The sequence below is a fragment of the Struthio camelus genome, chromosome 17, assembly GCF_040807025.1.
Source record: "Struthio camelus isolate bStrCam1 chromosome 17, bStrCam1.hap1, whole genome shotgun sequence".
In the NCBI taxonomy this organism is placed as follows: Eukaryota; Metazoa; Chordata; class Aves; order Struthioniformes; family Struthionidae; genus Struthio; species Struthio camelus.
The window spans coordinates 19,368,614-19,391,598 of record NC_090958.1 but is presented as its reverse complement, the minus strand read 5'-3'; the positions used below and the strand labels follow the sequence as shown (position 1 = coordinate 19,391,598).

General features: G+C 43.9%; 2 protein-coding genes across 13 annotated transcripts in view; one reads left to right on the top strand and one right to left on the bottom strand.

Annotated features, from left to right (window-relative positions):
* Positions 1–3,931: 3,931 nt before the first annotated feature.
* On the bottom strand, positions 3,932–20,349 carry ANKRD13A (ankyrin repeat domain 13A). 6 transcript variants are annotated; one of them, XR_011135193.1, is made up of 18 exons: positions 20,188–20,349; positions 19,536–19,652; positions 18,386–18,493; positions 15,819–15,951; positions 15,558–15,682; positions 15,067–15,112; positions 14,215–14,358; positions 13,760–13,955; positions 12,542–12,608; positions 11,026–11,107; positions 10,212–10,270; positions 9,178–9,308; positions 8,604–8,761; positions 7,991–8,107; positions 7,069–7,220; positions 6,772–6,836; positions 5,679–5,973; positions 3,932–4,136 (listed from the first exon to the last, which is right to left on the bottom strand). XR_011135193.1 is itself a non-coding variant. In XM_068911688.1 (17 exons), exons 1-17 carry the CDS (start codon positions 20,347–20,349, stop codon positions 5,775–5,777), a joined length of 2,061 nt encoding a protein of 686 aa, XP_068767789.1. In that variant the 3' UTR covers positions 3,932–5,774. The 6 variants fall into 6 exon arrangements, 4 of the variants coding, with proteins under 4 accessions (XP_068767789.1, XP_068767792.1, XP_068767793.1 ...); XR_011135194.1 differs by lacking the exon at positions 20,188–20,349 and having other exon boundaries at positions 18,386–18,464; positions 19,536–19,732; XM_068911688.1 differs by having other exon boundaries at positions 3,932–5,973.
* Positions 20,350–20,445: 96 nt separating this feature from the next.
* Positions 20,446–22,985, top strand: part of GIT2 (GIT ArfGAP 2) — a 34,264-nt gene continuing 31,724 nt past the window's right edge. For 3 of the 7 annotated variants that reach the window (XM_068911686.1, XM_068911685.1, XM_068911684.1), the window contains exon 1: positions 20,456–20,614. In XM_068911686.1, the coding sequence (XP_068767787.1) occupies positions 20,563–20,614 (52 nt within the window). In that variant the 5' untranslated portion in view covers positions 20,456–20,562. Of the gene's footprint in view, positions 20,615–22,985 lie in introns of all 7 variants that reach the window. The other 4 variants (XM_068911680.1, XM_068911683.1, XM_068911681.1 and 1 more) reach the window with 3 other exon arrangements.

Genomic DNA, 22,985 nt, shown 5'->3' with positions numbered 1-22,985 from the left:
GGAGAGGGGGATGAGGGAGCAGGGAGGGCAGGGGGAGAGGGGAGGGGAGAGGGAGAGGAAGGAGAGGGGGAAGAGGAAGGGGCGGGCCCGGGCGGGCCGCGAGGAGCCGCCTCAGGACGGGCGGGCGGGAGATGGCGGCGGTGCGGGGCTGGGCGCTGGCGGCGGCCGCGCTGGGCCCCGGCCCGGCGGAGCGGAGCCGGCCCTACGCCGTGCTGCAGAAGCAGAACCTGGGTAAGGAGCGGGGCCCGGACGCCTGGGCCCCCCGGACGCCTGGGCCCCGCGGTTCGGGGCGGTTGCGAGCCGTTGGCGTTAGGAAGGCGCTTGGGATTTGTAAAGGACGCGTCGCGAGGGCTTAAAACAGCTTGCTGCTATTAAACAGCACAAAAAACAAAAAAAAAGGGCGGGGGGAGGGCGGGGGGCAGGGAGCCTTTTTCGAGCCCCTCGCGCGTTTGGGAGGCTTTGGTGAGCGAAGCCCCCGCTGGGGCGCAGGGGAAGGGGCCGCGGGCGGCCCTGGGCCCGCTGACGCCGCCGCGCCGCTCCCGCAGTGCTCCTGGGGAGCATCCTCAGCGCCCTGCTGCTCGCCATGCTCCTCATGGCCCTCTGCGTCTACAAGCCCGTGCGGCGGCGGTAGCGGCGCGGGATGACGGCGGCGACGGACGGCGGCGATGGATGGCGGCGGCAGCGGACGGCGGCGACGGCGCGCGGCGAAGACGGCTCGAGCGGCGCGGCGCCCGCGCTTCGGGAGGCTCCTCGCCGCCGTCGCCACTCTGTGCCCGTGCAGCCGGGTGCTGAACATCACACCCCGACCTCCAGCAGGTTGGAGCCCAGAGAGACGCTGGATGCTGATCCCGAAGGCCGGAGCGGGAGCCCTGCGGGGCGGCCGCCAGCCCGCGGCGCCGCTCGGGGCTCTCGAGTTTCCTGGGGTGGCTGGTCTAGCGCTCGCCGTCGCCCTGACCGGGAAGGGCGATGGCGAGCGCGGCACGGGCGGCCTCCCCGCGGCGCTGCCTGCCCGGTGGGGCGCCGTGCCTAGCTCTGCTTCCTGCTGAATCCGGCTCCTTGCTGGACCGCCGACTCTGGAAGGTTTCTAGCGGAGCCTCCCAAAAAGCCGTTCGGAGGGGGACGCCCGGCAGCCTGCCACAGCCGTGCAGGTCTGCTGTGCGCTTGCCTCTGAGCAGAAATACTGATGCATGAGCAAAATCTGGCTTAGCTATTTTGGGATGGGTTTGTCATTCCTGACACTAGCTGCTTTTACTCTTAGCAAAATATCCACCAACAGCCTTGCACCAAAACAGCTATGCTGAATCTGTTACGAGTTTACGTGCAGACAAAGGTTTCTAATTTGTACTAAACACCCATCAAGAGGGGGAGCTGGATTTGGGCTCCTGGAGCAGGTGGGACAGGTTACTGTGATACTGGAAATACTTAAGAGCCTCTGAAATTCATAAGCAAGCCAGTCACGCTTGAGGGTCCGTTTCAGTGAAGAGCATGGACTGCTGGTCTCAGCTCTCTGGAAGTGCTCAAGCTATGGACAGATCTCGGCTCTATGCGTTGTATGTAATGAATTCAGGTGTTTACACTGAGATCACACTTGCATATGAATGCTGCTATTCTGTTTTGCACTGCTATGACTAGTAACTGGATTTTGCTTATATGTGTTACTTTGATATTTAACATAGGGGTCTTTTTGGCTAGTAATTTATTTTAGTATTTTAAAACTTTACTTCCAGAAAAATTGTGTTGAGATGTTCTCTAAAACCTTGTATTGCATCTTACATGTTCTCTGATTCAGTTTACTTTAAAGGCTACTGACCATACGTGGTGACTTTCTTTGCTGCTGTTATTTTAGCAAAATGAGCAGCTATGACTTCTAATCTATGTGCGAAATGAGAGAGGGAGCAACATAACAGTGCTTTTGTGTGCGCGCGTGTGACGTATCAGAGTCCTGTATCACTGACTTTCTGCCCTTCATCTGACATAAAACTTTCTGCCCGTAGCTGTGTGCTGTTCATGAGAGGGAAGCCTGTGTTCAGGGCTGGGGCCCTGTAGCTACAGGTCCGAGTTCTCTAGGGCAATCTTCCTGTTTGCATTCATTCTTCGCTCCCTTCTGTGTCTCTTTGTACAAATAAAAGGCTAAGTAAACAAGCCAGGACTCCTTTGTTTATTTATGGATATTCTGCTTGGTATTAACTCTGCCGGAGCTGTGTGAAGGGACGAGGCAGTCTGTTTCCCAGCCTCTGATACAGCTTTGATACATGTACCATCAAAAAGATGGGTAAGGACTGTGTAAGGGAATAGTGAGAGGGCAACGGTGTAATATTACCAGCTATTTGAAGCCTGATTTTCCTGGATGTTTCCCAGCAAGGAACTATTATCTGAATTAGTGAAATACATTATTTGAGATCTTTTAGGACACGGGCGTTATCAACTGGACTCTTATGCTATCTCTCCTTTCTCTGGGCAATTCAATATGGATGTTACCTCGCGCAGGTAATTCAGATCTATAACACCAGCAGGTGTAGTGCCCAAACGGTAACGGCATGTATGAAATTAGTGCAGTTTGTCCACCACAGTGGAAAATGAGTTTTCAGTTTATCTCTACTAGAGAGCTAACTCTAGCTGGGCATTTCACCATTGGAATTTCAGCTGGAGTCCTCAAGAAAACTTTGTATTAGAGTGGCAGTGTAATAGTGCTGATAAAGTAAACTGATAGCGCGCTAAAAGTGCCCAGTCTATCTTCAACCAGCACATTTAGTCCATTAAGCATAGATAGTGCTGAATCAGACCTCAAATGTAAAGGGGATCTTGCAAATCATGTTTACTTATAACTGCACTGTAACAGGCAAAGTTCAATTAACTCTGGCGCTTTTATAGAGACATTTCAATTAAAAAAGTTGGCCAAAAGTAGTGTGTTAATGATTTCCAAACCAAACGCATCAGGAACTATTTTTATACGTGGCTCAGCTGCTTGAAATCACAGTTCAAAAAGCACAAAATAGTGCATAAATGTTTGGTCTCACTTCCAGGCAGGGATATAGACAAACAGCACTGACAATGTAGAGTGAGGAAACTTACTGAATTTCTAATCAACTTTGACTGATGGACTTAAAAGCTAGTTAGGGCTAAATACAACCTATAATTATTTTTGTTATCTTGCTTGTCTATTTCACTGCAAAAGAAGCTAGCAGATTTTTTTTTTGGGGGGGGGGGGAGTACAGCAGTCTGTTAACATCAAATATACTATTTAACCTTTTACTGTTCTTTTCCTATCTCCTTTTGATCGGTACCTTCTTGTGTGCAATGCACAGGAGTTCTAACACTAAAATGCTTTTCATTTACTTAAAACATATTTGTATTTTATTGACCGTCTCTTCAAAATAGAAATTGCAAAAGGTTAGCTGAAAGCGTTAAAAAATGTTTCTGTGAATTATGTGTCTATTTTATACTAATTAAACCACAAGTGCATTTTTGATAGTTTGATATATCACCTTTTATGGTCAGAAGTTTAACAAAAAGCCAGATAAGGATAGTTATTAACAAAATAAATAAATCTAACTGCTATGCTAGAAAAGTGCTGGAGTGTATAATATAGCGTTGTATGCTCTTGAAGAAAATAACACAAGCTTGTGCATGGGTGATCAGAGGATGCCTTTTATCTGTGCCGTTAAGATGTAAGCTACGATTTAAGAAAAGTAGCATGTTTCACAGAAGCAGGCCCTTTGCTTAAATAAATAAAAGAACATCACAGTGAAAACCAAGATTTTTACAGTTGCAGGTTAAGAAGCAGGGACCTTAACAAAACTGAAAGTAAAAACTGCACAATATTCTTTAGTTTGATATACACAATGGAAAATAACTCAGCTTGAGAAAATAAGATTATTTCCCTTGAAACCTCTGAAACGCTTACTAGAAATAAGCAATGTCAGACAGATGCTCTTATAAAGGCAACAGCACTCTTTATTTCCGCTGGAGGAAAAAAAAAAAATCATCTTATACCTCACAACTTGTCAAGAGCTCAATGCAAGGCTTATTCCCTTTTATGCAGCTGTGAAAGTCACAGTAATTCTCTTTTCAAAGAACGACTCAACAATTCCAACATAGACCACTGCCAATGCGCAAGGAAGTGATGTTCAACATTCCTGCAAATATCAAATAAACTATTTAGGGATACAAGCCATATCATTTTAAACAAATATGGTGCAGATATACCTGTTCTAGTGCATACAGAAGGGATTTTAGTCATTTGCTATGTAAAACAATGGATTAATATTGGTTTAAAATAAAGTTCCAAGTTACCAACCATCTCACTGGTTACGATCAAGTCTATTTTATAGTGATTTTACACTGGTTAATAGTTGGTCACACAGGACTGCCCTGTTTTGCCCAAGTAACAAGTGCAGGTAGACCATATGTACCATAGGTTCTTTACACTTCTGCCAGCCAGGACTAAAAAATATTGCTCACGTTTGACTACAGTAAGGCTTTTCTGTTGATGTACATTGTGTACTTGTGGAGTGCACTTTAGAGTCACAGCATAACTACTGTAAACACTGACAGAAGTGCAGACAAAACAGCTACAAACACATAATAGGACTAAAGACCTGAGGAAAGCTTGTTAAAACATACTTCTGAATTGTTACGATACTGTATTTTTTTTTAATGAGTGTAGTTGTATTGGCTTGCTTTAAAATCAATAAAAAGATTCAGATAAAAAAATATATGTATTCACATAAAGGATGAACATTTGAATTTTAAAAAGCAATACATGCATTTCCCTTTCAGATGACAGAATTATTAAAACTTATTTTTTAATAAGTATACATTAAAATTCCACCTGATTTTTATTTGAATTTAGCACCCACTACACACAGGCACGCACGCACGCACGCACATACAGAGTCATCTCAAGAAGCACCTGTATCTACCAGTTATTCTCTTGCTGCCCTCTGACTATGTGAACTAGCTGGTTTTGAATCACTATAGAAACTGCTACTTTAATAGACAGATGGTCCCGTTTTAGGATCTGAAATGTTACTGGCTTGTTTTATCCTTTTTTAGAAAGCACTAATTTAATCTTGAGTTTGGATTAGCTGTTCAAGTATAAAATTATCCCTCTGAAGCAGGAGCATGTGATAAAAATCTTGGTAACTAGACAGAAAATATCCTTAGTCGTGTATAAACAAACCTAAGAGAAAACGTCTGTCAGCATGATACACTGTCAGCATGAAAAACTACTGTATGCAGGTATACATATAGAGATAGATAGATATCCCTCCAAGTAACAACTGGAAGCAGCACAGTCAATGGCTTTGAATTATTCAGAAATGACTAAGCAGATGAGCATTTCTTTGGTAAGTAACGAAGTTTTCGCCCTGGACTCCCCACAGATTATGTTCTCAAACTTGATGGCAATCCTACATCCTGATGCTAAGCAAAATTTCCATCTGCTCTTCAATAAATGTGTTTATGTAAAACTTTTCTTTCAAAGCTAAGACTGCGTGGCTGGGGAACCAAACGCAGATCCCCATGTTCTGAAACTCCCCTCATGTTTAAGCACTGCACAATCTGCAAAAAAGTCTTTTTCGTAAATAGCACTCCAGCCCTCAAATCAAGGTGGAAAACCACACCAGAGCTTCATTTATGCTAATGATTAAAATTAAGAAGGCAGGTGAAATGTTTACTTTAGTAATCCAGGAGTAGTCCTCAGGCTGATAGCTATAAAAGCTTTCAGTATCACACAACTTTGGTCATCCTTATTTCAGGAGATCACTAAGGAGTTATTTTTCCACGAGAGAAAGCTGTAGAACTTGCTGAAGCTCTGCGTCTTCCTCTTCGCGACGTTGCTTCTCTCGCTCCTCCTGCTCTCGGACAGACAACTCCATGGCAAGCTGCAAGTCTTTTTCAAAACTGGAGGGCTCACTAGGTGTGCTGCAGTGCGAATTACCTGAGCTTGTTAGAAAGCTCTCCTGCAGTGCCCTGAAGAAAGAAAAATAGCTTCAAGAAACAAGAGGCACAGATTCCGTAACGCTTTTCTTGCAATAATCCTCCCTAACAACTGTTTTCCAATTGCAAATTTGAATCCCTTTCCTAAAGGGAAGAAAGCAATTCTCAAGATGAGACCAATGTGTTCTAATGGCCATAAAGCTCCCAGCATAAAACTTGTTCTTTGACTATTCCTCAGAATATTTTATACACGCTAAAATACTAAGAGTTAAAGTTTCAGTGGGCTTCCGAAAGGATTTTTATTTAAAGGTACTATCATTTTCATGTACACAAAGAGCCAGGAGAATGCAGTTATTTGTGTGCACAAACATTTCTTCGCGCTTAGCTACAGGAAGACCCCACAGCATATTCTCAAGTGTCCATTAAATACCAAGTTTGTAAGGATTACATAATGATTTTGAAATGAAATAAGAGCTACCCGAAGTCCTCAGTATCTAATAAACATTAAACTTACAGGGAGCAAACTCACAGTTCCAAGAACCGTGCTTATTTTGTTGAGCAAAAAATCTGTTACGTGTGTCTTCTAGTCCTACAGTTGAACGAAAGGGACATGTTATATAAACCAGGGAGGCCTAATTTGAAGCTCTTATTTCTTGGAGCAATAAAACCTTTAAGAAACAGGAACAATAGGAAAAAAGGCTTTGAGTTCTGTGCTTCTGTACCTGAACAGACCAAAAAAAAAAAAAAAAAAAAAGGACAATTCCTTCATGCTACTGTTGGAAGTATTTTTGCTTTATCAGAGCGTGGCTTGCATAGGGGGGAAAAAGTTACCTCTGATACTGTAAATTGAAGTCCTGTGAATATGCAACTGCTCCATTGGAATGCACTCCCATTTCCTAGAAAAATTCCACAACAGTTAACAGACTTGCAATGCAACTCAGTGAAAGATAACTCTTAAGTCACTCTATTTCTTTAAATTTATTACTGCATTTTTCTCTTTTGAGGTTCTTAGGAAAAATAGGTCCTACATAACTTTTTCCACACCTTGGTGCAATTTAGAGATGCAACTATCTCTGCATAATCCTTGCAAAACTGTTAAAGCTGCACTGAGTGGATTACAACACTTACTTTATTTCCACTGGATTCCAACAAACTCTGCTGAATAGCAAATTGCATAATCTCATTATCTTCATCCTGCACATGTATGTTCCTACCATCATCTTGGACATGGTAAGATTTAGGAATCTCAAACACTGACTGGTCAACCTCAAAAGTAGCACCTGTAGAAGTCAAATATAGTTACAAACGTGGCGTAGTTTATTTTTACAATTGTTGCTCAAAAAATTCTGATGGAGTTGATTTAATTGTGCATAAACGTTCAAAAACGTTGATCAACCACCCGGCTACACACATCAAGAGGCTTTGAAAGACTTACGTGGCAGCCAAGCACAGCAGTAAGAATAAATAGAGAGTCTTTTTTTAGAATGCTGGCAAGTCGTACAAGTAAAGCCAACGTGCAGCAGAGAGCAAAGGTGGCTAAACTCTGACAAAAAGAAAAGCAAGGTTGCACAACAAATACTGGAGCGTCTCGGACTTCAGTGAGGATGTTCCTAATGACTGGGTCTGTAACACCTCATAGGACAGAGTACAACTGTATACACGCAGTCACAAACATCCTACTCAAACATAATTCCTTATCTCCTGAAAAGGCACGCAGACTGATCTGTCACAGCACTTTTGTACTCTACTTCCTAAAGCAATAGCTTTCTCATCAGCAGCAGCACTATGATCTAATGCATCGGAATTTAAACCCTAAAACACTTTGTAAAGCTTTGCTAGAGCTCAGCTTAGTCATTTGAGCAGTCTCTGAAGGGGCAGAATGTGTTACCAATGACTACTTTCACACACTCCAGATCAGCTATGTCATGCGTTGCAGCTTCCTCTCATCTGTGAATTTTTCATTCTTTGCAGTTAACCTGTCTCCTCCTCTTGTGGATTCCACTGACAGAACTATTAGAAGATCCAGCCACTGAATCTTTCTACTCCTTACCTGATGACTCACACTGTGCACCTCCACTGATTTGTGATGATGGTTTGTCAGCTGTCCTGCAGCTGTTAACATTCTCAAATGTAATTCGGGCATTCAGCACATGAAATAAGGGAATTTCTATAGGAAAGAGTACAAGATTTCTATAAAAAAAGAGAATTCCGTCATTCACTTCCACACTTGTAGCCACATCAAACCCGTACAGGTTTATTGAACATATTTCACAAACAACATCCCATAACCACAAAGCAAATTGCAACCCACCTCACCAAGAAGTTGCACTCAGTCTCGCTGTTTCTAAACTCTTTTCATATTTTAACATAACATTTTAAGAATCTAAGACACCGGAGACAAGAGGAAGAGGTGAGCAAACAGCCAGTTCTTACTGAAACAATATCATCTTTAAAATTACATTACTCTGCTGGTCCTTTGGAATTTGGATTTAATGATCCCAGGCACACAAGATAACGTGCATCTGGCTTCTCACTTTTAGAGATGGTCAAGATGACATTTACAAAAACCTTGTTAACTTTGTGTTCCAGTTTTTAAACTAACGTGTTGCAAACACCAGTAGAATGGAAATGAAGATGTTAAAATAAAAAATGCTGAACATTACCAATTTTGACAGGAAATCCTGGTGGAAACTCCAAAGTGATGAAATCTCTAAGTCTAGCAAAATGAGCACTAGTTCTGGCCATCAGATCAATGATTGGAGTGACTTGTTCCATAAGAGACAAGGGAAACTCTTCACTCATCCACAAGGTTGCTTTAAATCTATACGAGCAAGTTGCATAAAAGCATTCTAAGAGTACAGCTTTGGAACAGATACAAAGCAAAATACACAGCATTGTCCCCTGCTTTATACGTCTCAAAGAGACAGAAGAGTTATTGCACTAAAAAACTGAATTGCAGTCCTGGTCAGACTAAAGGCAATGGGTAATACTTTACAATAGGTAAGGATTGGATTTTTAGAAAGTTACAGCACTACTCCAAATGTTTTGTTTCACTTAGTAGAAGTAGTAGAATATGGCTGAACAGTTCAAGATACCTCTTTTGATTCATTTCTTGGAGAAAAAGCAGGGAGGTATTTAATCAGATATTTGTACAAATTGTTTTCTAAAGATTAGATGATCGGGTAAAGACAGTTTCAAAATACTTTAAAACAGGAAATAGTTAAGAGCATTTCTCACTTCTGTGTTCTGATGGTGACTTCTTTTGGTCTTCCAATGTCTCTATCTTTCAAATCAAACTCTGGGTCAAAATATTCCTCCAGAGTAATAGCAGTTGGATTGTTAATTGTGGCATACTCTGTTGTCAGATCCTATTAAATAAAAAAAGTACAGAATGACTCAGGCAGCGGCTACTACAAGAAACTAAGTTATTTCTTGTGAAGTAACTCTTTCTCTACTTTAGTCACCAGTAATATGTAGCCACACACACACACATTTAAAAGTCTGATCCAAACAAGTACTTTCTACTGAGGTTAAAAATCTCCAAGGATTCTAGGGACAATAGAATCTATTTAAAAGCCAACTTATTATGTGCCACTTAAATACTTAAAACCTAGAAACTGACCAGAAAGAAGCACACAAGCTACAAAACTAAGCTCCCAACCCTTTATGAAAGCCAAAACTTTGATAGGGTATTTTAAACAAAAAGCCCATGATCCACGTTAACATCTACAACACTGTCTTAATAGATTTGCCAGCTGCTGGCTCTGTATCATCTACTGCACTTAGTATATACGGATTCAAGGGAGTCTTTTCTGAAGCAATATTGCCGTCATTATCAACACGCATTTCAGAACAGCCAAGGACACAACTTTTAGCATGCTGCTCTCCAGCAACTCAGACTGTGTCATTTCTGCCCATTATCTTTTGTCTGATGATCACTACACTAACACCATCTCCCAAGCAAGGCTTCTGCCAGTCTGTGGCTTGTTGCCTGTGAACATTTCTTCCCAAATTATGGTCGGATGCCACCAAGAATTGTGCTTGCTCAGATTTACCACCACTGCTCATGCCCAACTCTCACTTTGCTAATGGATTCAATGTCCTTTTCATCAGAAACTTCAGAAGGAAACAACTGCTACTCGTAGAAAGAAGCCACAATAGAAAAATTGCTGCTGAACTGAAGAAACAGGAAGCAATTCACACACATACAACTTCTGTTGACACCGATCTCTACATTGTAGTGATCTTTCGTGAAGACAGCAGACACTCACCTGAGCACCATACTCATGCTCCACTGTTCCAAGAAAGGATTCCAGAGGGTTCCTGTCAGCTTCAGACAATAGGAGGGGAAAAAAAAAAAAAAAGTCATCTATTACTATCAAGTAGCACTAAAATTCACGTACACGCCCGTCTAACAAGCAAGGCTTCTAACTCAAAGTAAAGGAGGCAGTTCACATTCAGGGGAGAGCCCAAGTTTCCCATAAGCTTTGCCAGAAAAGACCAGGACCAAAAGGTGACAGAATAAAATAGGTACAAGAAACAGAACAGAGGAAAAAGTTTTCAGGGGTTTCTATCATCAAACAACTTTATTTTTAGCAGTGCCTCCCTCCTGGGTCCGAAGGAAGACCAATGAAGGGCAGTGTTTCCATGCAAGGTTACTGCCTCATCTCCCTTCACTCTAATTTAGATACTACAAAGAATTAGGGGACCAACAATAAACAAAAAACCCCAAAAAACAAAACCCACTTGAATCTTGTGGTCATGGCAAAAACGAGGCAGAGGCACAAACACGTTCCAGAACAGGAAACAGAGATACTGAAAGCATAGAAAGAAGTGTAGCCTTTTAAAGCTTTCAATAGTTTTGAAGGGCTCTTCTTTCCTCCAGATACAGCTAGGATAAATACTGGTTCATTCATATGGTAGGAGTCAAGTAACGAGCCACAGCCACCTCAGTCACAAAACGCGAAGCTAAAGCAGGGCAAGGTCAGCAAGTATTTCACCTTATCTGCCTAGTACTTCTACAGCCACACAGAGAAAACATCAGAGAGGGTCTACTTAATTCCATCTATCCTATAGGAAAATTACCTTTATATCTTTTCTTCTCCTCTTCTGTTAAATGCTCCGTTCGGATTTTTGTGACTACATTTACATTGTTTGCAGTGTACACCTTAAAAAAAAAAAAAAAAAAAAAGGTACAACACAGGTTAAAAGACAGCCTTCTCTTCAGAGCTAATAAAAGACCATGAACACAAACCTAAAACAAGACCGGATTAAGAAGTATTAATCTATTTCTTATGACAAACATCTTAAACATATCGGTGATCAATAAGAAACACTGCACTTTAGTGATTTTTCTATTCACTTTCAAACAATGGAAATGCTATATACTAGCTATATACTATTTTCTTGACAGTCCTGTGCTAAGGCTGAAACTACATGGCCACCTGCTGGTCAAACTGATAAAAGTAAGAAAACCTACATATCGTATGACAAAGTATCTCTAGACAGCATTAATTTTTCAAGCATCCTGCACCAAGATAAAAGCAAAGGAGTTTGGCCATTGATTTCAATGGCAACAAAATTCAGCCTTTCAAAATGTTTCCTGGGAAGTAGATTTATGAAGAAAAACAAAATCTATGTAAAAGTGCAATCTGAACCAACTTCAAAACTAGATAAGCATTTCCTATCTTGCTCTCCTCACCTGGGCAGAGATTTTATGAGAGAGAACACGGGGAAGCAGAGTCAGACTATGCTATCTCTAAACAAGAGGTCATTGATAAGATCTTCCAAATGAAATTTACTGGGTGGCTTAATTATACAGGAACACTAATGAACCCCGTGTTCAACTGAACAGTCCTGCAGTCTTATGAAAAAAGCCTTCATATAAATCTGTGAAGCTATTGACCATTAATTTTACTGTTAAATGAAACTACAAAAAAGAAGTGCTGTTTACTGCACAAATTCCAAAACCTGGAGTAAACAGAGACTTATTAATTAAGAAAGTTAATTCTTGCAATTCTTAAATTCCTAAAACACTACGGTTGTAAAAGCCATCTTCAAAAATACTTCCCAAAAATAGAAAACTGAAGAACACTGTCACATGGAACCAATCAAAGCCACTGCTTGGCTCATCAGCAGCAGCAGAGTCTTTTATTACTTGAATTGATGATGTAACTCATGGCGGCAGGAGGCCGTTATTTTCTTGCAACCCTGTCACTTGTGAGAGCTCAAGGCCCTTCATCAATGGGCTCCTCATCTTCTAAAGAGAGGAAGAACGCCAATACTTGAGAATGAGTTCAATTCTAGTTTTTGGATGGAACTGAGTTCTACTGGTTATTGCTGAACCTTTTGTCCCTTTTCTCCTGAAGTGCTTTCATTCCTTCTCTCCCCAAAGGGCCCTGCTGACGTTCTTACACACAGGCACCATCACTCCCATAAGGCTGGCACCCTGGAAGTTCCTCACTCCTGCCCAGTTCTGCTGGCAAAACAAGAAAACTCTCAGGGAAAAGTTTAGAAACTGAGATATTCAGGAAATAAAGGCATAACACGATCACACTTCAGTTAGCTGTAAGACGACTTAATAGCACAGAACAGATTTTACCTTTGCTTCGTAACCATTTACACCTTCTGCTTTCTCTGTCCTCCATACCCAGAATCCAGATGTGGTTCTGACAAAGAGTGAACATCAAAAGCGTCTATGCAGTTACATTTCTACACAGTCCCCAGCCCATTTTTCTAAAAAAAGCTTTGAGCAAACAATAGCTTATTTGATTAGTAACCTCAGACAAAAGCACAAGCCAGCCTGTCCCCACACACAAATACCAAGAAAGGGCTGAGGAAGCCACGCCGCTTCTGCTCTTATTCAGGCCATAGCCAAAGCACAGAGGCTCAGACAGAGATTTTAGGTTTGGATGTGAATACCTGAGCCACAGAGGAGCAGGAGAACCTAAAACTTACTGAATTATTTTGTCTGACAGCCTGACCACAGCAGCTTTTAACGTGCACAGTTTAATTTCAAAAGTAACCTGTCACTGAAATTTGGGGAAGTCCTTGGAAGGATTGCTCCTGTCTAGGAAACCCTGAGTCAAGTCTCTGGATGTACAGATGCCGCAGTTACTAAGGCTCCCTGAACCTCACAGGGACTAAGTTTTGGAAGTTTTTTAAACATTCAGGTGAAAGATGATGGAATTACACATCTCACTTTGAAAATACCTCTTGTTTACAATATGCTCTGAGGAGAGGGGTGTTTTACTGTGTTTCAAAACACTCCAAAAGGAGCTTAATAAGAAGGCTTGTTTCAGCACCTTTGACTAAGCTGACAGATACCTAGATAAACAAACGTGATAAACAAGGAAGACAAATATAGTAGAAAGTACTATGGGAAGAAATACTGTACAAGTATTTTTAATAAAAGTATTAATATGAGATCTGACTTATTTAGCTAAAACAAAAGCTGTGAATTCTCTTATGGGATCCTCAAAGTCCAACTGAAATCTGTCCCATTAGTTTTGACACCATACATACAGATTTGAGTGAACTACACACTCTTAACAAGAGAGGTTACCGCTGACCTCACTAATACGATCATTCAAAAGCTTCACGCAAATCAGTTCAACTGGAGACTTTTTGCCAAGCAATAGCAGTTAAGATGACCAAGCAAAGTTTCAGCTAACTACATGTGAAGTTTAAAGTAATTTCAGATGTAACCGTAAAAGTTTTTATTAACAGGGCTTTCGAGAGTTTGTCTTTAAAGCTTAATTGCAAGTACAATCAATCATAATCTTGCAGTCTATTTATTGTGAGAAACTTCATATCTTACCTTTCAAAAGCAATATTTTTTGTATCAAGGCACGTATTAATAATTGGAGACGTAAGGCGTCTTTCCACATCTTTTCTTTTTGGTGTCATAGATCCCAACGTCAAACGCTTCATGTGTTGGGAAATCTCAAAACGCTCCGTTGTAACAAACTTATCATCGTGATTGATCTCAATTAGCTCCGCCCAGCCTCCAGTATCTGTTGGAATGAGATATCTCATCATCTACAAACTTACCAATAGTATTTGAGAATGAAACAAATGAACAGAGCAAAAAAATCAAGCGTTTATGTTATACTCCAAAACAGTGACTCTACGGGTCATGAAAGACACGTAGAAAATTTTTGTTGAAAAGTACATACTCATTCTCAACAGGTCTTCTTTAGTAGAACTGGCGCTTCTCATTGGGGCTCACAAAGTATTTGGTGACCAATGATTCAGACATGCTAAAATATTTACCTTCTCCCTTGAAAATTAAACTACGTCTTCCTCTCTCCCAGCTCATATTTTCAAAGCCCAATAACGTGATATCCACTCGTAGTTTGGCACCACTTTTCCAGATGCGGCAGACATCACTTGGACACACTCTAGAAACAAGTGGGACTACAGAAGAGAAGAGAAAAAAGAAAATATATATACAATATTCTGAGACTAAGCGCATAGGAAGTCTGAACTCATCCAGAAGCTATATTCCTCGTATAGGAATTGCTCAATGAAGTACTACGATCGTTGTTCCAGTAGAGGTGATATTTATCCTCTCTGCCTTTAAGAATGATGAACTTAGAGACTAGAAACGCTGGTTTTATTTTAAAGATGAACACGAAAAGGAGTAAGGCATTTGTCCAGACTAAAAGATGTGGAATGAGATAAAACCAGTCTCCTAGCAGTTTAATAGGTAGCTGTTTGGAAAACGAAGTCAACTGTAAGGCCCAACATTTGTTCATTTAAAAGAAGAGCAGGGGTTTCTAGAGTAGTCTGTGCATCAATATAGAAGGTTGGTATCACTGTCTTAGTCACCCCATACCCAGAGATGGGTAAACAAAGCCCCGAGGAAAGCCTTCAACAACTCTCTGACAATGGTTGCAGTTTCCATTTAAAACAAACAAACCAACCAACCTGCAACCAAAAAATAAGAGGTTAACTCAAATCTTCAGAGCTCTGAATAGTTTGAGAGGTGACGATAAGTATAGCGGGGGCAAGCAAGGAAGATTCTAATAAGCATATTTCTCTGCACTTCTTTTGTGACAGTTGTACATGAGCAGGTCCTTCTGTCTACCATTTAGAAGAGGTAACAACGATCAAGATACTTACCCCAGCTAGTAAATTCCCATTTCATTTCCACATAGAAGTCAGGGGTCTGAAAGAAGAAAATATTTTGTGAAACAAATACTGAATATTAGGTTAAAACTATAGCATTTCTCATACATGTTTCAGATTAAAAAAAAAGAACTTGAGACATGACAAATGAGCCTTAAAACAACGAAATTGAAACCAAGAGATATAAAAGACATTGGCCTATCACTGCTGCTTTTTACTGAGCTATTCTTCCCGTTTTTACTATAGAAGCAGTAACAGCTTCAAGATTCGGCCTCTGACGCTGGAGTTCCTAACCAAGCATTTCAAAATACTCAAGGAAAAAACTGCATCATCTCCCACAGGTCTACGGGAGATGCAGATTGAAAAGAAGAACAAAATCACCAAACTTCACATCAACTGGGTTCTAATCTCTGTTCATCTGCTTTAACGGAACTACTTTAAACCTCTTATTCTAGACTGTAATTCCAATTCAACTAAATAATCACCTCATTAATCTTTTGGAGTAATTCAGGAACTCCTCCAAGCGTCATAGATGTTTGTTGATAGTCTCGATGCTGCAAAATCATATGTACCATCTCTGGATCTCCTGTACTGACAGCCTCATGTAAAACTGAAAGAAATCAAGACATAAGCTAGTTTCAGTTTGCTTTTCAAACAAAATAAACAATATAAAAAGCAGTCAAAAATACAACATTTACAACTGAAAAACATTAACATACAGTTTCTTTTTTTCAAGTTATCTTTACCTGTCCATCCCTGCGCATTTTCTTTGGTTACATCTGCCTTGTGCTGAAGAAGGACTTTGGCAGATTCTATATAACCCAAGGAAACAGCAAGGTGCAACAAGGTCCGGCCTCGAGGATCACGTTGATCAACATCCTGTTGAGTATCCAAGACAGAAATAATACTACAGTTGTTCTATCAAAGGCAATTAATCAGAGTGCACTGCAGAGAGTTCATATAAACAAAGCTCGTCAATAATAAAAGGAGTCAGTATTCCCATATATCAGTTTGTCACACCTAGTCAACTCAGCTTTCATAATACTACTGCATTGCCCTTTTGCACTCCTTACAGTGCAATCTTACTTCCCTACTGAAATAAAAGAGAAGCAGAACAGGGCCCCTAAAACTAACAGGGTAAGAACAAATATCACCGTAAAACATTACAGGAAAAAAAAAAAAAAAAAAGAGAAGCATCAACAAGAACCCAGTTGTTATTTCCCCTTCTCTCTCCCTTCAGAAACAGTCTCTTTCGGGAGATGACAGGAGTTCTATTCTTTGTGTTTTGCACTACAGACAGTCAACAGCCTGAGAGACCACTAGAGAGTGGAACAGTATTATAGGGCACATTAAATAAATTAAAAATAAAGCAATAGGCCATACAACGCTCATTTTGTATAGCACTTTTTGAAAGTATGGAAGCAAATGGTAATTTACAAAGCATCCATTTGACTGACACACACAGCACAATGAAGAGTGAGTGCATTTATACAAGTCAAAAAAAAAAAAAAAAGTAATTGCACAGGCATAAATATCCAAAACATGCAAGCACAACATTCTCATACCTTACATATTTTTCACTATTAGCTTAGAGATTTGAAACAGAAGAGCATCTATAACTAAAGGAAAAGGGGAAAGTCAATAGCAGAATAAGAAAGGAAAGTTATTATGCAAGTTAACCCAGTTATCTGACAGTATCAGGTTTGAAAGATCACACACACAGAGTTGAGAAAGCTTCACTGAAAGCATTCTCTTTTCAATTCTGTGGTTGAACACCAATTAATTTACTTCCCCACTTCCTACAGCTCCAACGTCTACCACACTGACAGGTAATGTACTCTTAAAAAAAAAAAAAAAGAGAAAAAAAAGAAAGAAAAAAGAAAAAAAGCCCTCCCAATTTTCTTTGCTGTTGTTAACAGGTAACCATACGTTCTAATCCTCCTTTGCCACATCAAGTGCAGCTGGCAAGTTTCTTTTGATTCCCTCACCCACCCTTTCAACAGCAAGAAGTTTATCCCAAGGAAGCAGGAGACAGCATATCTTTGGAACACTTTAAAAAAAAAGTTATTTAAAAGCAGATAAAGGAAATGAGAGACAAATATATTCCATCCCAACATGTTGCTCATTTCCTTACAATGTAAAAGGTTTTGAGGTAAAAAGCAGCACTTCACAGATGTAGATGCTAACGAAACTGCAGTCTTAGAGCATCAAGAAGCAGAATTATCTGTTTAATTACAAACTTTCAAGGATGAGAACATTATTGAAATAGAAATAAATACACAGAAGTAATATGTCATTAAAATTAAAAAATTTTGTTAAGTAGGGACTAAGATTACATGAATTTGATAACTAGTAGCTGCATTCCAAAGATTCACCTAAAAAGAACAGGAGCATGCTCTAAGCAAGCATTAGTAAATTGTGGTGCACTGTTAGAACTGCAAATGGTAATCGCTAGTTAGAAGGTGGCACAGCTGATCTTCGGATCGTATACTTGTGGTGTCAGCCATAATGTAATTATTATGCTCTGCTTCTGCAAACTGTACTCCATACTAATGGGATGCCAGTTTTCCCATAGCATCTCAGCAAGTAGGATGTTTGCTGCAGATTTTCAGACCGTTTCCTTACGTCATTACCATTTCTCCCTTGGTTGTTTCCCAAAGAGGGCTGGCTTTGTATTTTTCTACTCTACAGCATAAAACAATGATCCTATTTTTTTTTTTTAAAAAAAAAAGCAGAGATGCTGAAAACATTCCAGCAAGCATAAAACTGCTACCCCTGCAGACCTGGACAGCAAAGAAGCCATAAGAACTGTTTGTCCTCAGCAAGAGAGTGGCCAGGTTAATCTTTGGCAACAGCAGCCACCTTTGCTGCATGTTGATTTCCCACTGAGGTAAGCAGTATTTATTGCTTTTCTGGCACAGAAAATTTTAGCATCTATCATATCTGCTCTTTCTGATCTGTTTCAATCAGTCCTAATACCTTCTGTAGAGCTATTCTGAAAACCACACTTGAACGCTCTGGGCATAGTTTTACAGATAAGAACTTGAAATTTAAGAAATATGTTATAACAAAAAGCATACCCCTATGTCTTTTTACAGTGCTCCCTCAACCACAATTAACTAGCTAAAGAAAAAGAAGGGTAACTATCCTACAAGCCTGGTAAACAGACACGGCTGCACAAACAGGGTTACTTCCCCTCAGAAAGGTGGTAATAAGTAAGGTTCATTAAACCCGGTATGATACCACAGGGTTTTCAGGGCCACCAAGCCTGAAATGCTCTATTGACACGCTGCCGGTTAGATGTCCGGGTTACCTTATCTCGCAGCTCCTCGTCCAGTCGCCGGTAGTCATTATTCCAGACCAGGACGTGCAGGGGAAACTTGCTGACGGCCCTACCAGGGGAACTCATCATGCCACACACCTGCAGGAGTGGGGGGGAAGCAGGGTGCCTACCCTCACTGTTCCCCCCCACCTTTGTTTTCGAGACCCCAAACTCCTCAAGCCCTGGCCCCTCTCCAGCTTTTGCTCACTCTTGACACCCCCTTTCTTCAGGGTGCGTTGTGGGGGGGGAGGGGGGAGAATCTTGCAAACTCCCCAGGCCATGACACCCTGCAGACCCTTCACCCCATTCTGAGGGTGCCCTGTGCCCAACCCCCCAGGCCCCATTTCCAGGGGTACACCCTGCTCCTGCCCTCTTCAGCCCCACACACCCAGGGACGCCCCCCACCCCACACCCCCGGGGTCTCCCCCTTCTCCTAGCCCCCCACCCCCAGGGTCTCCTCCTTCTCCTGCCCCCCCGCCCCACCCCACACCCCCGGGGTCTCCCCCTTCTCCTGCCCCCCATCCCACCCCACACACTCGGGGTCTCCCCCTTCTCCTGCCCCCCCACCCCACCCCACCCCACACACTCGGGGTCTCCCCCTTCTCCTGCCCCCCCCACCCCCAGGGTCTCCCCCTTCTCCTACCCCCCCCAGCCCCACACACTCAGGGTCTCCCCCTTCTCCTGCCCCCCCACCCCCAGGGTCTCCCCCTTCTCCTGCCCCCCCACCCCACACACTCAGGGTCTCCCCCTTCTCCTGCCCCCCACCCCCAGGGTCTCCCCCTTCTCCTGCCCCCCCCAGCCCCACACACTCGGGGTCTCCCCCTTCTCCTGCCCCCCCACCCCCAGGGTCTCCCCCTTCTCCTGCCCCCCCACCCCACACACTCAGGGTCTCCCCCTTCTCCTGCCCCCCCACCCCCAGGGTCTCCCCCTTCTCCTGCCCCCCCCAGCCCCACACACTCGGGGTCTCCCCCTTCTCCTGCCCCCCCACCCCCAGGGTCTCCCCCTTCTGCCCCCCCACCCCACCCCACACACTCGGGGTCTCCCCCTTCTCCTGCCCCCCCCCAGCCCCACACACCTGGGGACGCCCGGGGGTGCCCGCCCCGCCCCCGCGCGCGGCCCGCGCTGACCCCCGCGACCTCACCCCCGCCCCCTCGCTCTTCCTTCCTTTCTCTCCAGGGCAGCGGCCGGGACGGACCACAGGGCGGCCGGTGCGGGGGAGCGCCCCCTCGGCTCTTCTCGGTCTGCCGCCACCGGCGAGCTCAGGGGAAGAGGAAGTCGCTGCTCTCCATCCGCTCCCCCCACCCCGCCCCCCGCGCGGGCGGGCAGATGGAGCGTCCCACCCGCGAGCTCCTCCCATCGCCCACCGCACGGGGGGGGGGGGGCGGCGGGGCGTTAGGTGGGGATGCGGAGCTGGGCGCACCCTGCTCCCCCCCGCCCCCGCCTCCACCAAGCGTTAGTTTCGCCCGTCAGCCCTGCCGTCGAAGCGGGCGGGAGCGGCCGCTCTGCCGCCGCCATTGTGGGTGAGGGCGGCTGCGGGCACTAACGGCTCCGGTCGCCATCTTGCGTGAGGGCAGCGCGGGTTTCCCAGCAGCGCTCCGCGGCCGCCATGTCGGGTGAGGGCAGGGGGGTTCCCGGAGAGCAGCCCCTTCCGCCACTCCTGCCAGCACCCTGCTCGCTGCCCACCGCTTGGGACCACGCTTTTTGAAACCTCGCCTTTTCTCCTCGGTCCGCGTCTGTGTTTTTTATGAGCTTCCCGCGCGGGGACAGTGAGTAAGGCCTACGGAGCCGCTTACAGAACAGCCTCCGCACGTCTCCGCGGAAGTGCGACCGACACAGAGTGCGAGACAGCACGGCCTCAGGCGGCTGGTAGTCAAGCTCCTGCCAGGAACAAGCATGGCCGACAGCGCCGGGGCCTCCTTCAGCTCGTCCGCTGTGTTTATGCCAGGAGTGAACATGGCGGCTTAAAGCCACCGCCGCGAGCCTCCTGCTTTCGCTTACGGAGCGGTGCCCCGCGCTGGCGTACGCTGCTTGGTGAATCGCGCCGCCGGCGGAGCGGGCGGCGCTGCCGTGCGCCTGCGCGCTGCGGGCTCGGCTCGGCTCGGCCGCCTGGCGGGGGCTGCTGGCGGGGACCCGTTAGAGCGGCAGGAAGCGCCCGGTGCCGCCGCGCCATGTCGAAGCGGTTGCGGAGCAGCGAGGTCTGCGCCGACTGCAGCGCCCAGGGTAGGCACCGGCCCCGGCGGCGGAGCGCGGGCGAGGGGAAGGGACCCCGGCGCCCGGCCGAGCCCATCCCCCCCCCCTCCGCCCCCCATCTCCTCAGCCCGGGCAGCGGCGCTTCCCCGCCCCCGCCCCGGGGCGCCGCGGGCAGGTGGCGGCCGTGAGGGGCCGCCGCGGCGGCGGCCGGGCCCGGCGGGCTCCTGTCAGCGCGGGCCGCCGCCGGGAGCCGGCCGGGGCTGCCGTTCCGGGGGCCGGTTGCGGGGGAAGTGCGCGGCTTCGGGCCGCCCCTCACGGCCGGTGCCGGTAGCGGTGCGGGGGGCCCGCGGGCAGCGCCGCTTTGGACTCGCTGTCAGAGCGTTTTGCTTCGGCCTTTTCCTGAAAGGACCCGTGTAAACCTGGGCGATGTTGCGTTCGTCCGTGTCTCCGATTTCCCGTAACTTTTAAAATTACTGCGTTACAGGCGTTGTTTTCATCTCCGCTCTTCTCCCAGGTGCTTGCGATCAGTTCTGTCTCACCTTGACGCGAAGGGGAAAGGTCAGATTTTGCAGGAATTTGCAGGAAAAACGGGCACCACCTCTTTATGATCAACTTTCCGACTCCTCAGCTTAGAGAGACAGGACTTAGTTAAAGAGATCTTCCAGTCGTGGACCTAAGAGATGGGAGGAGAGTGGATGTTGGAGATGCGTCATTGAAGGGGGGCCAGGGTCGTTTGAGGAGGCTTGTGAGGATGAATATGGCACCAGTTATTTTAAGGGTCTGGGGGGGTGTTAACTTTGGATCTGTTAAATGAATGACTCTGCACATGGTTGTAGGTTCCCAAACTTTTAAAGAAGGGCTGTTCTAAGATGTCTAGTGTAGGCTTGGATTGCAAATTTTTGTTGAGCAGTGTATGCTTTGGATACTGAAATGCATGTTATCTGGATAATATTTCTGGGCAGCAAAAGAGGGCGCAGTTAAGAAATCTTGAGCACGTAGTAGCTCAGGAAGTTTAGACTTTTAAAAGTACATAATTTGGAACCTTATTGAAAAAAATCATTTTTTTTTTTCAAGTCAGCTGTATCTCATTTTCTGATCCTCTAGTTTTGCTATTCTTGTATTTAAAATTGTCCAGTATACTTTTAAAAAGTAGTTGCCCATGTTTGTTGTCTTGTCAAATGTATGCAGTTTTTATTATCTATGTTTTGTTCTGGTTCTTTCCATATAATCAGTTACATATATGCAGAAATGAATTAAAACACTTTAATGCGGATAAAATTTGAATAGCTGGAAGGTACGACGTGGGGGAAGGGATAACAACCTTTGTAACCTGGGACTTAAAACCAACCAACCAAACAAAACCTCCAAGCATACATTTTTCTTGGGCTATTGAAACACATTTTGAAGTCATGGAGTTTATTTTATATTAATTGAATTTTCTTGTCACCACGAGTAAAACTGGGATAGTTTATATAGGTAGTTGTCCCTGTCTTACACAAGGTAACATAGTACATGTTTGTGCTTTTAGTCATCAGTTTTGTTACAAATTTGTTTTACTGTGTTTGTATTTGTTAGTCTTGACAAGTTATTCCCTAAAGTTTGCGCAATGTGTCAGAAACACTATCATGGCAATCTTGTATGTTGGAGCATCTTTATTTTATCATATCATGACATAATAGCATTGTCAGATACTTATCTGATCTTGGTGAAAAAATCTGCTGTCTTATCCACATAAATGAAGGAGTCTTAACTTAATCCTGTCTTTAAAAAAACAAAAAACAAAAACCCTAAAACAAAAAAAACCCACACACAAAGTCTTCTTTTACTTAAACCAGACAGAATTTGACAGGATGGTGTTCAGGAGCTGCTATGTGCACAACTGAGTCAGCAGATGTGAGGGACCGTAACCTTTTAACCCGGATCAGCTGTAGCAAATACAGGATGTCTGGCTGCTGTATTAATTAGTACTTACCTCTTGAACTTCATGAACGTATACTATGTCTCTATAGTTAAGTACCGATAGTTTTCTCTTAAATAAGGTGAATCCTGCGTGAGCTTTGCTAGTACGTTTCCTATTCTCAGGCATGAGTTCACTTTTCAAACTTACAGCGTCAGGCTTGTCTTGATCATGCACTTCCTGTTTTGAACTACTCTGCCATGTTTCTGAAAACACTTTAACCTATCTTGCAAGCTTTTCTCCTGTTGTATCTCGGTATCACCTTAAGCTTATTTTGATCATATCTATAATTGGATTTCTTTTAAAAAATATTCAAAGCAATTGATGGAGATTCCAGACAATTTAAATTGAAACTGAACTGTCGATTTTACCATAACCTGACCTATCTCTTTATCTTCAGACTATCTAAAACAATATTCTTCTCTTCTTTCCATCCCCACCTGT

Excerpts from the sequence above, each read along its gene's own strand:
- ANKRD13A (XM_068911688.1), bottom strand. The coding sequence starts at position 20,349 with ATGTTCACTCCTGGCATAAACACAGCGGACGAGCTGAAGGAGGCCCCG. Across the intron at positions 13,956-14,214 it reads TTTAATTTTCAAGGGAGAAG|ATACTGGAGGCTGGGCGGAG; the intron begins GTAAATATTTTA and ends TCATTCCAACAG. Across the intron at positions 12,609-13,759 it reads AAAAATATTGCTTTTGAAAG|AACCACATCTGGATTCTGGG; the intron begins GTAAGATATGAA and ends ACTCTTTGTCAG.